Raw genomic sequence first — 13943 nt, forward strand, 5'->3', positions numbered from 1 at the left:
CAAAAGAAAAGCCTCCATAAAGTCCACTGAAGAAATCTAGAGGGGAATCCTGGTGTGTCGATCCAAGGTCCCCAAATGGTCTAAAATTTTTCCAAACCCTTCCTCTTTTGATAGACTCCCTTCTCCAATGGAACAGTAGCATTAATCCTGTATACGTTACCTGTCCATGCTCCCCGTTGTCTTCCTGGTTACTCCATGCCCTCCACAGCTGCTCCTCCAACCTCAACACCTACCATCATGTGTCCCTTAACCTCGTCAACCATCATCCAGAGTCCCCCGACCTCGTCAGCCACCATCCAGAGTCCCCCGACCTCGTCAGCCACCATCCAGTGTCCCCCGACCTCGTCAACCATCATCCAGAGTCCCCCGACCTCGTCAGCCACCATCCAGTGTCCCCCAACCTCGTCAGCCACCATCCAGTGTCCCCGACCTCGTTAGCTACCATCCAGTGTCCCCGACCTCGTTAGCTACCATCCAAGCCAAGAAGAAAACATATTTTACACTTCAAAGATGATCTTCTACATTCCTATGAATTACTGAATATGATTACACTGACTCCAATTCCAGACCAACCCCCATCTAACACGTCTCCGCACAGGAGCCGTATACAAAGCGATCGGGAGACGCATGGCTCCCCACAGGAGCAGTATACATAGCGATCAAGAGACGCATGGTTCCACACAGGAGCCATATACACACGGGAAACGCATGGCTTATTAAGTTTATTGTATTTTCAACCTTTTAGATGCAAAAAAAAGCAGCAGTCTTTCTCCCAGTCTGGATCCTCAGGGGTGGTTCCTCTGCTGGAGGCGTGTCCATGACATCAGAATGGAGGGTTCTCTGGAGTCTCCCATCACTACATTCACAGGGGGCCCCTCAGGGACACAGTAACTACAGCCCGCCCTGTCACTCCCACACCCAACGGTAAAGTCAGGCAGGGTGTATAGTCTGGAGGGCTCTTCTTGGTGAGGTCCGGCAGGTGCAGGGGGGCTGTCCCGAGGAGGTAAGGCACATCACAGGAAGGCGCAGATCTTTTCCATCTCTCGTGGGTTGAAGTTTGACAGGAACAAAATCTCCATCTTCCCCTGCTCTGTCCGGGCTGGAAACAGGACATATTCTCATTATTATACAGGGACCGGGAGAGGGGGGGGGGGGGGAAGCACAGGCAGCGCACCGAGGGAGTGGAGCACAGGCAGCGCACAGAGGGAAGGCAAGAGGGGAGCACAGGCAGCGCACAGAGGGAGAGTAGGAGGGGAGCACAGGCAGCGAACCGAAGGAGTGGAGCACAGGCAGCGCACAGAGGGAAGGCAAGAGGGGAGCAAAGGCAGCGCACCGAGGGAGGGCAGGAGGGGGGCATAGGCGGCGCACCGAGGGAGGGCAGGAGGGGAGCACAGGCAGTGCACCAGGGGGAGGGCAGGAGGGGAGCACAGGCAGTGCACCAGGGGGAGGGCAGGAGGGGAGCACAGGCAGTGCACCAGGGGGAGGGCAGGAGGGGAGCACAGGCAGCGCTCCCAGGGAGGGAAGGAGGGGGGCATAGGCAGCGCAGCGAGGGAGGGGAGGAGGGGAGCACAGGCAGCGCACCAGGGGGAGGGGAGGAGGGGAGCACAGGCAGCGCACCAGGGGGAGGGCAGGAGGGGAGCACAGGCAGCCCACCAGGGGGAGGGCAGGAGGGGAGCACAGGCAGCGCACCGAGGGAGGGGAGGAGGGGAGCACAGGCAGCGCACCGAGGGAGGGGAGGAGGGGAGCACAGGCAGCACACTGGGGGAGGGGAGCACAGGCAGCGCACCGAGGGAGGGGAGCACAGGCAGCGCACCGAGGGAGGGGAGGAGGGGAGCACAGGCAGCGCACCGAGGGAGGGAAGGAGGGGGGCACAGGCAGCGCACCGAGGGAGCACACTGGGGGAAGGGAGGAGGGGAGCAAAGGAAGCGCACCGAGGGAGGGGAGCACAGGCAGCACACTGGGGGAGGGAAGAAGGGGAGCACAGGCGGTGTACCGATTGAGGGCAGGAGGGGAGCACAAGCAGCGCACCGAGGGAGGGCAGGAGGGGAGCACAGGCAGTGCACTGGGGAAGGGGAGCACAGGCAGCACACTGGGGGAGGGGAGGAGGGGAGCACAGACAGCGCACTGAGGGAGGGTAGGAGGGGAGCACAGGCAGCACACCGAGGGAGGGGAGGAGGGGAGCACAGGCAGCACACTGGGGGAGGGGAGCACAGGCAGCGCACCGAGGGAGGGGAGGAGGGGAGCACAGGCAGCGCACCGAGGGAGCACACTGGGGGAAGGGAGGAGGGGAGCACAGGCAGCGCACCGAGGGAGCACACTGGGGGAAGGGAGGAGGGGAGCACAGGCAGCACACTGGGGGAGGGCAGGAGGGGAGCACAGGCGGTGTACCGATTGAGGGCAGGAGGGGAGCACAAGCAGCGCACCGAGGGAGGGCAGGAGGGGAGCACAGGCAGTGCACTGGGGGAGGGGAGCACAGGCAGCACACTGGGGGAGGGGAGGAGGGGAGCACAGACAGCGCACTGAGGGAGGAGAGCACAGGCAGCGCACCGAGGGAGGGCAGGAGGGGAGCACAGGCAGCGCACAGGGGGGAGGGCAGGAGGGGAGCACAGGCAGCGCACCGAGGGAGGGCAGGAGGGGAGCACAGGCAGCGCACCAGGGGGATGACAGGAGGGGAGCACAGGCAGCGCACCAGGGGGAGGGCAGGAGGGGAGCACAGGCAGCGCACCAGGGGGAGGGCAGGAGGGGAGCACAGGCAGCGCACCAGGGGGAGGGCAGGAGGGGAGCACAGGCAGCACACCGAGGGAGGGCAGGAGGGGAGCACAGGCAGCGCACCAGGGGGAGGGCAGGAGGGGAGCACAGGCAGCGCACCGGGGGGAGGGGAGGAGGGAAGCACAGGCAGCGCAGCGCACCGAGGGAGGGAAGGAGGGGAGCACAGGCAGAACATTGGGGGAGGGGAGCACAGGCAGCACACCGAGGGAGGGCAGGAGGGGAGCACCGGCAGCGCACCGAGGGAGGGCAGGAGGGGAGCGCCGGCAGCACACCGAGGGAGGGCAGGAGGGGAGCACAGGCAGCACACCGAGGGAGGGCAGGAGGGGAGCGCCGGCAGCACACCGAGGGAGGGCAGGAGGGGAGCACAGGCAGCGCACCGAGGGAGGGCAGGAGGGGAGCACAGGCAGCACACTGGGGAAAGGGAGGAGGGGAGCACAGGCAGCCCACTGGGGGAGGGGAGGAGGGGAGCACAGGCAGCACACTGGGGGAGGGGGGCACAGGCAGTGCACCGAGGGAGGGCAGGAGGGGAGCACAGGCAGCGCACCGAGGGAGGGCAGGAGGGGAGCACAGGAAGCACACCAGGAGGAGGGCAGGAGGGGAGCACAGGCAGTGCACCAGGGGGAGGGGAGGAGGGGAGCACAGGCAGCGCACCGGGGGGAGGGAAGCACAGGCAGTGCACCGAGGAAGGGGAGGAGGGAAGCACAGGCATAGCACCGAGGGAGGGCAGGAGGGGAGCACAGGCAGCACACCGAGGAAGGGCAGGAGGGGAGCACAGGCAGCGCACCGAGGGAGGGCAGGAGGGGAGCACAGGCAGCGCACCGAGGGAGGGCAGGAGGGGAGCACAGGCAGTGCACCAGGGGGAGGGAAGGAGGGGAGCACAGGCAGCACACTGGGGGAGGGGAGCACAGGCAGCGCACCGAGGGAGGGGAGGACAGGCAGCGCACCGAGGGAGCACACTGGGGGAAGGGAGGAGGGGAGCAAAGGAAGCGCACCGAGGGAGGGGAGCATAGGCAGCACACTGGGGGAGGGGAGCACAGGCAGCACACTGGGGGAGGGAAGAAGGGGAGCACAGGCGGTGTACTGATTGAGGGCAGGAGGGGAGCACAGGCAGTGCACTGGGGAAGGGGAGCACAGGCAGCACACTGGGGGAGGTGAGGAGGGGAGCACAGACAGCACACTGAGGGAGGGTAGGAGGGGAGCACAGGCAGCACACCGAGGGAGGGGAGGAGGGGAGCACAGGCAGCACACTGGGGGAGGGGAGCACAGGCAGCGCACCGAGGGAGGGGAGGAGGGGAGCACAGGCAGCACACTGGGGGAGGGGAGGAGGGGAGCACAGGCAGCGCACCGAGGGAGCACACTGGGGGAAGGGAGGAGGGGAGCAAAGGAAGCGCACCGAGGGAGGGGAGCACAGGCAGCACACTGGGGGAGGGGAGCACAGGCAGCACACTGGGGGAGGGCAGGAGGGGAGCACAGGCGGTGTACCGATTGAGGGCAGGAGGGGAGCACAAGCAGCGCACCGAGGGAGGGCAGGAGGGGAGCACAGGCAGTGCACTGGGGGAGGGGAGCACAGGCAGCACACTGGGGGAGGGGAGGAGGGGAGCACAGACAGCGCACTGAGGGAGGGTAGGAGGGGAGCACAGGCAGCGCACCGAGGGAGGGCAGGAGGGGAGCACAGGCAGCGCAGAGGGGGGAGGGCAGAAGGGGAGCACAGGCAGCGTACCAGGGAGAGGGCAGGAGGGGAGCACAGGCAGCGCACCAGGGGGAGGGAAGCACAGGCAGTGCACCGAGGAAGGGGAGGAGGGAAGCACAGGCAGAACATTGGGGGAGGGGAGCACAGGCAGCACACCGAGGGAGGGCAGGAGGGGAGCGCAGGCAGCACACCGAGGGAGGGCAGGAGGGGAGCACAGGCAGCACACCAGGGGGAGGGCAGGAGGGGAGCACAGGCAGCGCACCAGGGGGAGGGCAGGAGGGGAGCACAGGCAGCGCACCGAGGGAGGGGAGGAAGGGAGCACAGGCAGCACACTGGGTAGGGGAGGAGGGGTGCACATACAGCACACCTAGGGAGGGCAGCCGGGGAGCACAGGCAGCGCACTGAGGGAGGGCAGGAGGAGAGCACAGGAAGCACACCAGGAGGAGGGCAGGAGGGGAGCACAGGCAGCGCACCAGGGGGAGGGGAGGAGGGGAGCACAGGCAGCGCACCAGGGGAAGGGAAGCACAGGCAGTGCACCGAGGAAGGGGAGGAGGGAAGCACAGGCAGCGCACCGAGGGAGGGGAGGAAGGAAGCACAGGCATAGCACCGAGGGAGGGCAGGAGTGGAGCACAGGCAGAACATTGGGGGAGGGGATGAAGGGAGCAAAGGCAGCACACCGAGGGAGGGGAGGAGGGGAGCACAGGCAGCACATTGGGGGAGGGGAGGAGGGGAGCACAGGCAGCACACCGAGGGAGGGGAGCACAGGCAGCGCACCGAGGGAGGGGAGCACAGGCAGCGCACCGAGGGAGGGGAGCACAGGCAGCGCACCGAGGGAGGGGAGCACAGGCAGCACACTGGGGGAGGGGTCAAAAGCAGTGCACAAAGGGAGGGGAGCACAGGCAGCGCACCAAGGGAGGGGAGGAGGGGAGCACCGGCAGCGCACCGAGGGAGGGGAGCACAGGCAGCACACTGGGGGAGGGGGGCACAGGCAGCGCACCAAGGGAGGGCAGGAGGGGAGCACAGGCAGCGCACCGAGGGAGGGGAGGAGGGGAGCACAGGCAGCGCACCAAGGGAGGGGAGGAGGGGAAAACAGGCAGCGCACCGAGGGAGGGGAGGAAGGGGGCACAGGCAACTCACCGAGGGAGGGTAGCACAGGCAGCGCACCGAAGGAGGGGAGGAGGGGAGCACAGGCAGCGCACCGAGGGAGGGGAGAACAGGCAGCGCACCGAGGGAGGGCAGGAGGGGAGCACAGGCAGCGCACCGAGGGAGGGCAGCACAGGCAGCGCACCGAGGGAGGGGAGCACAGGCAGCGCACCGAAGGAGGGGAGGAGGGGAGCACAGGCAGCGCACCGAGGGAGGGGAGAACAGGCAGCGCACCGAGGGAGGGCAGGAGGGGAGCACAGGCAGCGCACCGAGGGAGGGCAGGAGGGGAGCACAGGCAGCGCACCGAGGGAGGGCAGCACAGGCAGCGCACCGAGGGAGGGGAGCACAGGCAGCGCACCGAGGGAGGGGAGCACAGGCAGCGCACCGAGGGAGGGGAGCACAGGCAGCACATTGGGGGAGGGGGCAAAAGCAGTGCACAAAGGGAGGGGAGCACAGGCAACACACTGGGGGAGGGAAGGAGGGGAGCACAGGCAGCGCACCGAGGGAGGGGAGGAGGGGAGCACAGGCAGCACACTGGGGGAGGGAAGGAGGGGGGCACAGGCAGCGCACCGAGGGAGCACACTGGGGGAAGGGAGGAGGGGAGCAAAGGAAGCGCACCGAGGGAGGGGAGCACAGGCAGCACACTGGGGGAGGGGAGGAGGGGAGCACAGGCAGCGCACCGAGGGAGGGCAGGAGGGGAGCACAGGCAGCGCACCGAGGGAGGGGTGGCACTGTACCTTTCTCGTGCTGCAGCCATTGTCTCTCTATATAATATCGATAGCAGCTCTCAAACTCCTTCTCAGTGTACGAGGTCACCAGCAGCGGAACAAATGGATCCAGAGCATCAAAGCCGTCCTGTACCACGTGACATACAAGACACTGATCATGAGCGTGACCAGCATACGTACCATACAGGTCATCTATAGGGGTGTGGGTATGTATATATATCTCACATGACACCAGCTCCTGATCAGTGTGTGATCTATAGGGATAGGGACAGACAGGAGATAGAGATAGATAGATAGATAGATAGATAGACTTACTGAAATGATAGGAATTTAAGATCTAAAACTTTTATTTATTCTCAATTAAAAAACAAAAATCAAGGGGTGTGGCCTGGACATGGCGGAGTAAGCAACACGGTGCTCGAGCTCCGGATCCTCTCCACAGATATATTCGCTCTCAGCAGCATTTATCTCTCCCAGCAACACCCAAATGCATCAGAAGAGATGCAGGAACACCTGCAGCCGCATTCCAACTGACAAGTCGGGCTCCATGGAGCGTTACCTGCGCAGCACCCGCACAACTCTGGGGCCGGAAAGGATGGCGGGCTCCCAGTCGGAGAAGGCGCCATCTTCTCCTTCCTACTCAGTCTCTTCCCCAGCAGGGATGGACGCATCCGGTTCTGCCGGCGATCCTCTTGAAAACGCGGTGGGTGCCGGCTCCTCGCGCTCACCGGGAGTCCCGGATGCAGCCGCAGAGACTTCGCCCCCTTCCACTACATATACTGCTGCGCAACGGGCGCCATCTTGGGCACATGTGGCGGCCTCGCAGGCAGCCAGGCCAACACAGGTCAGTCCAGAGAATCAGGGGGGAGAGACGGATGATGATGCATGGGACTGGAAGGCACATCTTAAAGCTATGCCCACTAGATCCGAGATGAACTCTCTTTTTGCCAACTTAGAAGCATCTCATAAACAGGATCTGGCAGCCATTCATAAAGATCTGCTTTCACTGGGACACAGGCTTGTGGAGGCCGAGGAGGCCCAAGAGTGGACATATACTATCCTAGATCAACGCAGGAAGGAGATTCTTAAAAACGCTTCCCAGATAGCAGAGATACAGCTCCATTTAGACGATTTGGAGAATAGTCACAGACGCAACAATGTGCGTATCAGAGGACTGACAGAGGATATAGGCCCAGATCAATTGGAGGCATGGGCTACGGAGTTCTTCTCGGATATGCTACAGAGTCCCCAGATCATAAGATAGAGATTAATCGCATACATCGTTCCCTGGGCCCTAAACCTACTGGTCCGCAACGTCCCCACGATATAATATGCAGGATCCACTTCTATAAAGAAAAGGAAGCCATCCTTTCCAGGGCAAGAGAACTTAAGGATCTGACATACAAAGGCTGCCCGGTGATTCTTTTGCCTGACTTGGCGAGACGTACTTTGTTGCTACGCAAAGCGGTGCGGCCTATACTGGCATCTCTACGAGAGAAGGACATTCCATATCGATGGGGTTACTAGTTTCAATTAGACGGAAAGTCGGCTGTGTTCCGGTCCCTGGGGGACCTGCCTCATTTTCTTGGAACTTTTGAACTTCCTTTGTTGTCCCTCCCTGATTGGCCTTCGGTCTGCAATTTACCAATTCCATCTCCAGGAGAAGGCTGGCAAAGAGTGGAATCCAGATCCCAGCGGAAGGCGAGGCGCCAAAGGGAGAAGACGCCATGAGCATCTCCTGTTGTAACCTGCCTTGTGTTACTATGCCTATGCTGTAGGGTGTTGCCAACATTGTTTTGAGTTCATGTTATGCTGAGTATATAGTTTACTTTCTACTGTCATACTACTGTGAGGGTCTGGCTGCTTCCCGTTTGATCATCCTCTTCCCCACCTAGGGTAGACAGCAGAGGCTGTCGGAGACATTTGTCTGTTAGTGTCTTAGAGACGTCTTGGTCTCAATTTCCTGGTTTATCGTTATTCCACTTGTAATTTGATTTCCCTACCATATTTGTTATGTCTGTCTTGTGTTGGTTTGTGTGTGTTGGGTTTGTCCTTTCTTTCCCCCCTCCCCTTTCCCTTCCTCATCCTCTTGCCATGCCAGAAGTGTACTTCATATTACGATACTCTTTAGTCTGCCCCCATGGCTAGTGTGTCTATTTGTATTTATAACGTTAGGGGCTTGAATAATCCCTCAAAACAGGGGCAAATTTTATACCGCATGCACAAAAAGAAGGTCATGGTGGCCATGTTCCAGGAAACACATTTCACAGCCCACAGTACCCCGAAATGTTCCTCTAAATACTATAACACGTGGCTTCATGGAACCCACCCCAATAGGAAGGTCTGTGGCAATTCTATAGCCTTACATAGATCACTGCAACACGAGATCATAGAAACGAATCTAGATCCTGAAGGCAGATTTTTATTTGCTAAAATTAAGTTGTCTATCTCTGTGTTAACACTTGCCAATGTTTATTTCCCAAACCAGGGACAAGTTGCCTTTGGCCTAAAGGTTTTGCATGAGCTAGCAAACTTCGCAGATGGATGCGATGTTGGATCTCTGCTTTGACGCGGCTCTGGTTTCTTCGACAGGTAGGTCCTCGGTCCCCAAGAATGCCATTCGTAGACTCAAAAAAAGAGTTGTCTCGCTTTCGCCTGGTCGATCTTTGGAGACTGCTGCATCCCGGGGTTAAGGACTTTAGCCATCATTCTCAAGCCCATAACAGCTACTGTAGGCTGGATCACCTATTTGTTTCGCACGCCCTTCTGGACCATAATCCCAGAGCCTCCATTGACATCTTCCTGTGGTCCGATCACGCCCCAGTCCTGGGATCCTTTGGGCAGAAGTTCTCCCGCTCGAGAGGTTATAGCTGGCGCCTTAATGATAACCTATTGAATGATATTCTTTGTCTCTCTGATCTCAAAAAAGCCATAGCTGAGTTCGAGAGAGTCCATGTAGATGACCCAATGAGTTCACCCGTGAAGTGGGAGGCGCTTAAATGCGTTCTTCGAGGTATCTTCATTTCCCACGGAGCTCGTCTCAAGAGGGAGAGCTCCGCCAAGTTGAAAAAGATGTTAACGGATCTGGACCACAGGGAGATGTCAAATAAAACCAAACCCACGCCTGCATTAACTGCTGAAATCCTCACTCTCAGACAAGCCATTCTATCTATCCTAGACAAAAGATCCTTATGTTTTCGGGACAAAATGAGATGTAATTATTTTGAATATGGAGTTAAGAGCGGTACGCTTCTAGCCAGGACGTTACACCCTAGAACATCGCAACCCTATCTGTTCTCTATTAACTCCCCCTCTAAGGGTATAGTACACTCTACCTACGATATTCTGGAGGAATTCCGGAAGTACTATTGCTCTTTATATAACCTGCAGGTGGAGAGCCGTGAGCCACCGGACATGGTTGATAAAAGAGACGCCTACTTAGCTGAACACGCTCCTGGGAGAATTCCTGCATCTGAGGCATCAACCATGGACGATGACTTCAAGGTTGAGGAGATGGCGGTCGTGCTGAAGACGGGCAAGAGTCCTGGCTCTGACGGGTTATCCCCCAGATTTTACAAAGTTCTTGGTGAGTCACTGGCTCCTTTGATGTTGTCCACCTTCAACGCTATATCAGGGGGCTGTCCCTTTCTCCCACAGGCCCTTAGGGCACACATAACGGTATTACCAAAGCCCGGAAAGGATACCACGGTGTGCGGAAACTTCCGGCCCATATCCTTAATCAATATTGATTTAAAGATTTATTCTAAAATGCTAGCCCTGCGCTTACAACCCCACGTACCGGGCATGATACCAGCGGAACAAGTTGGTTTCGTTCCCTCCCGAGAAGCCAGGGATAACACCATTAAGACAATATCCCTGATCTCCAAGGCTCGCCTCACAGGAAGCCCCTTGTGCCTCTTATCCGTCGACGCGGAGAAAGCATTTGATAGAGTTTACTGGGGCTTTCTGGAGGCGACCCTTCGAGCTATAGGGCTAGGCCCTAAATTCATTGTGCGTATCACGGCCTTGTATGTGGGTCCCTCTGCACAGGTGAGAGTTAATGGCTCCCTGTCTGACCCGTTTGTAGTGTCAAACAGTACCAGACAGGGATGCCCCCTTTCCTACATATTCTAGTAAAGGATTCGCTCGCTAATGCACTCAGGGGGAATGGGTGCGAGGGGTTCAGGTAGGGCGCAGGGAGCATAAGCTTTCCCTGTTCGCAGATAACCTACTGCTCTTTTTGTCTTCGCCTGGACTCAGTCTGCCCAGTGTGCTGAAGGAGTTTGAGGCCTTTGGGGTGCTTAGTAATTTCAAAGTAAATTTGCAGAAATCAGATATTTTAAATATTACAATCCCTGCCACGGAGGTATTGGCTTTGCAGGATAGCTTCCCATTTAGGTGGAGGTTGGATCATATTAAATACTTGGGTGTAGCTATTCCGTCGGATCCTGGACTTCTCTACTTGAGCTAGAATTGGTTTATAATTTAGTTCAAAGAGAAGGACCTCCAGAGCTGGAGCTCCCTGCCACTATCGTGGTTTGGCAAAATGAGTGTACTGAAAATGGACTCGCTACCCAAGTTTTTATATGTGTTCCAGACAGTTCCTATGAGTGTTCCTAGCTCCTATCTAAAAAAGCTCTGGCGGCCGACTTCCAAATTCATATGGGGGAATTCTAGGGCTAGACTCGGTCATGCCCTATTGGTTAGAGCGAAACACAGGGGAGGCGCAGCTATACCTGATTTCACCCTTTATCATAGGGCTGCCATTGCCAAGTCCGTGGTGGACCTCTTACATCACGGCAATTCTAAATTATGGGTGGAAATCGAACACTCTATTAATGTACACAAAGCTAGAGGGGTCTTTTGGGTCCCCAGGACGGTAGCGGTGGGAGACCTGGGGCTCTCTCCTATGTTGGCAGCTCTGGTTCGGGCCTGGAGGCGTTTTGCATCCACCACTGGCTTGGCTAATCTCCCGGGGCCTCTTACTCCACTGTTTGGGAACCAGCATTTCACGCAGTTCTCTAGTGGCTCCCCACTATTTTCTGGGGTGGAGCCTTTCACTCCAAGGATTCGAGATGTTATGGGACAGAGAGGGGTGCGAACTTTAAATGACCTCAGAGGAGATAGGCCTATGCAGGCAGGTATGTGGCTTCAGTACCTTCAACTCAGAGGGCAAACTAAGTCCTTGGCCCCGATATCGGTGTTAACAGCCTCTTTAACATTGTTTGAACAACTCTGTATGGCCACTGAGGCACCTACGCATACCATCTCATTGATTTATGGCATTCTCATTTCAGAAGGAAGGGACAGGGGACCTGCCCTTGGGGTTCCAGACTGCATGGCAGGGAGAGCTGGGTAAAGAGCTCACTGAAGAAGAATGGTCAAAGTCATTTATTTTGACTCATACATTTTCGGTGTCTAGTACACTTCAGGAACTCAACTATAAAATATTGACACACTGGTATAAGACTCCAGAAAAGCAACATAAAATGCATCCTTCAGTATCCAACCAGTGTTGGAGATGCTCCTCGGCAGTGGGTTCCATGATTCATATTTGGTGGTCCTGTACACCTGTTGCCGACTTATGGAGGGGAGTTGAGGATCTGTACAATAAGGTCACAGGGGCGTCTGTAACTTTTACTCCAGAAATGGCTCTCCTGTCTGTGTTATCGGGCTCCCTCTCCAAAATCAAGAAGAGCCTCTTAGGATATTTCTTGTTGGCAACTAGGCAGATTATACCGAGGTTGTGGAAGTCACAGTCTGCCCCTTCTAGGGGCACATGGGTAGAAGCCTTTAACCTGATCATGTGTATGGAGGAGTTAAGGTCAGATGAGCATAATACAGGGACCAAATTTAACATCAGGTGGAGATCGTGGATGGATTTTAAATCCTCACCAGAGCTTATCACGTGGCTGTCTGGGGGCCCACTGTGATGGGCAGACTGTGACTTCAATGGGATGAGTGGACTCAGTGGTTCTGGCGTGGCGAAAATTTTCTCCCTTCCCCTCTTTTCCCTTATGTATGTCTCCCCCCCCGTTTGTATAGGTGTTTTTCTGGACAGGAACTGTGTTCTAGATCTAGCACGTGGTTTTCTACCTCCATGTTTTACATTTGATGTTTTTATGTTGATTTTTCTATACAAGTTGGTGTCTCCGGAAAGGAGCAGTGCCTGAATATTCTACAACCTGTTCACTTTGTATTCCTATTGTTAAGAGTTTGCAGATCCAGACACACCATGTTCTCTTTAGATTTTAATAGACCAACGCATTGCTATATGGTTTTTGTCCATCAAGTCCTCATCCATTATATTGCGTCTTTTTTATACATGTAATTCATATTGCACAGATGTATTTGTAATTGCACCCAGTCTCTATTACTAGTCCTACGTGTTTCTTGTGCGATTAGTCCTCAGGGGCTTGTTGCGCTTGTAGTGTTCGGACATCAATGCAGGGTCTCCATGTGGTAGGGTCTGATGATTCTTATCTCCAGGCTTCCCTAAATGTAGGCCATGATACCGCCTCCCTTTTGATTGACATCCTTGTCAACCACTCTGTGACTGCAGCATCATATCTCTGCACGGTGATGACGTTTTTTTCATGTGACTTCTAAATGTCATGTGATAACCTAACTTGGAGCGCATGTGCGTTCCAAGCCTCACTTCCGACTCCACTCCATCTTGTTTCTTGGACTAGTATCCATCAAGGCAATTTCCATTCCCAGATGGCTACTATGCTACTTGGTATTCCTTCCCGTGCAGCAGGTATGTAGAAGTTCTATTATGTGAAGCACCTATATGAAATGAAGTCATTTAATCCCTGCGGTTTCATTGTGTTGAGCTTGAACGTCCATGGGGCTTCCTTCTGTAGGAAGATCCTGTAATCTCCTTGGCGTTCCTTCTAGGACTCCTCACTTAGCGGGATGTCCATCCTTGAAGTGTATGGCTACTGGTGTCTCTTATTTCTGATGTCGCCAACACGCTCCCTTAGTCTGACGGAGGCTCCTAAATGTTTTGCCCACGTAGCCCTTGGGGCATGATAGCAGGTATACAATTCATAGGTTTGGCCAGTACCAATCCAGGAGAAGGATTTGCTTTGATTTACACATATGTGTCCACATTTAAAGGCGCCCTTCATTTTATCATAGTCAGAAGTTTTTCCAGGTAAATAGCTATGGACAAGTCTGTCCGTTCTTTGTGGATAATGGGGGATAAGATGGGAGATGATTTTATCTGCTCTTAGTATCTTGTCAATATTTGCCTGACGGCTATGGCCTTCTCATCGTATGTCCCACCAATGCCGGTTATCAATTCCTTTTCTTGGTGTTGGCAGCTCCGTCCTACTTCTTGGTAGAGCCTTCCAGTAGGCTATCCTGAACACCAGGGCTGTGGGGTCGGTAAGCCGCAGCTCCAACTCAGCCTCCTGCTCCTTGATAAATGGCCGGTCATATACCAGGGGAGATATCTATCACACCGGCTCAGCAGCTTCTCCCTAATGTCCTACATGATCCTGGGGCGACTTCTGAGGGAATATATACTGTATATACAGCAGCTTCTCCTGTGTGTGCAGTGGGTGCAGCCAGTCTCCAGCCTCCATGTCCTGAACTACTCACAACTA

General features: G+C 56.5%; 1 protein-coding gene across 1 annotated transcript in view; it reads right to left on the reverse strand.

Moving 5' to 3' along the window:
- Positions 1–707: 707 nt before the first annotated feature.
- Positions 708–13943, reverse strand: part of DAP3 (death associated protein 3) — a 57409-nt gene continuing 44173 nt past the window's right edge. Inside the window, exons 12-13 of the mRNA XM_069949288.1 lie at positions 6340–6457; positions 708–1099 (exon numbers count right to left, since the gene is read on the reverse strand). Coding sequence (XP_069805389.1) covers positions 1014–1099; positions 6340–6457 — 204 coding nt within the window. The 3' untranslated portion in view covers positions 708–1013. The remainder of the gene's footprint in view (positions 1100–6339; positions 6458–13943) is intronic.

This window comes from Dendropsophus ebraccatus, chromosome 13 (assembly GCF_027789765.1).
Source record: "Dendropsophus ebraccatus isolate aDenEbr1 chromosome 13, aDenEbr1.pat, whole genome shotgun sequence".
In the NCBI taxonomy this organism is placed as follows: Eukaryota; Metazoa; Chordata; class Amphibia; order Anura; family Hylidae; genus Dendropsophus; species Dendropsophus ebraccatus.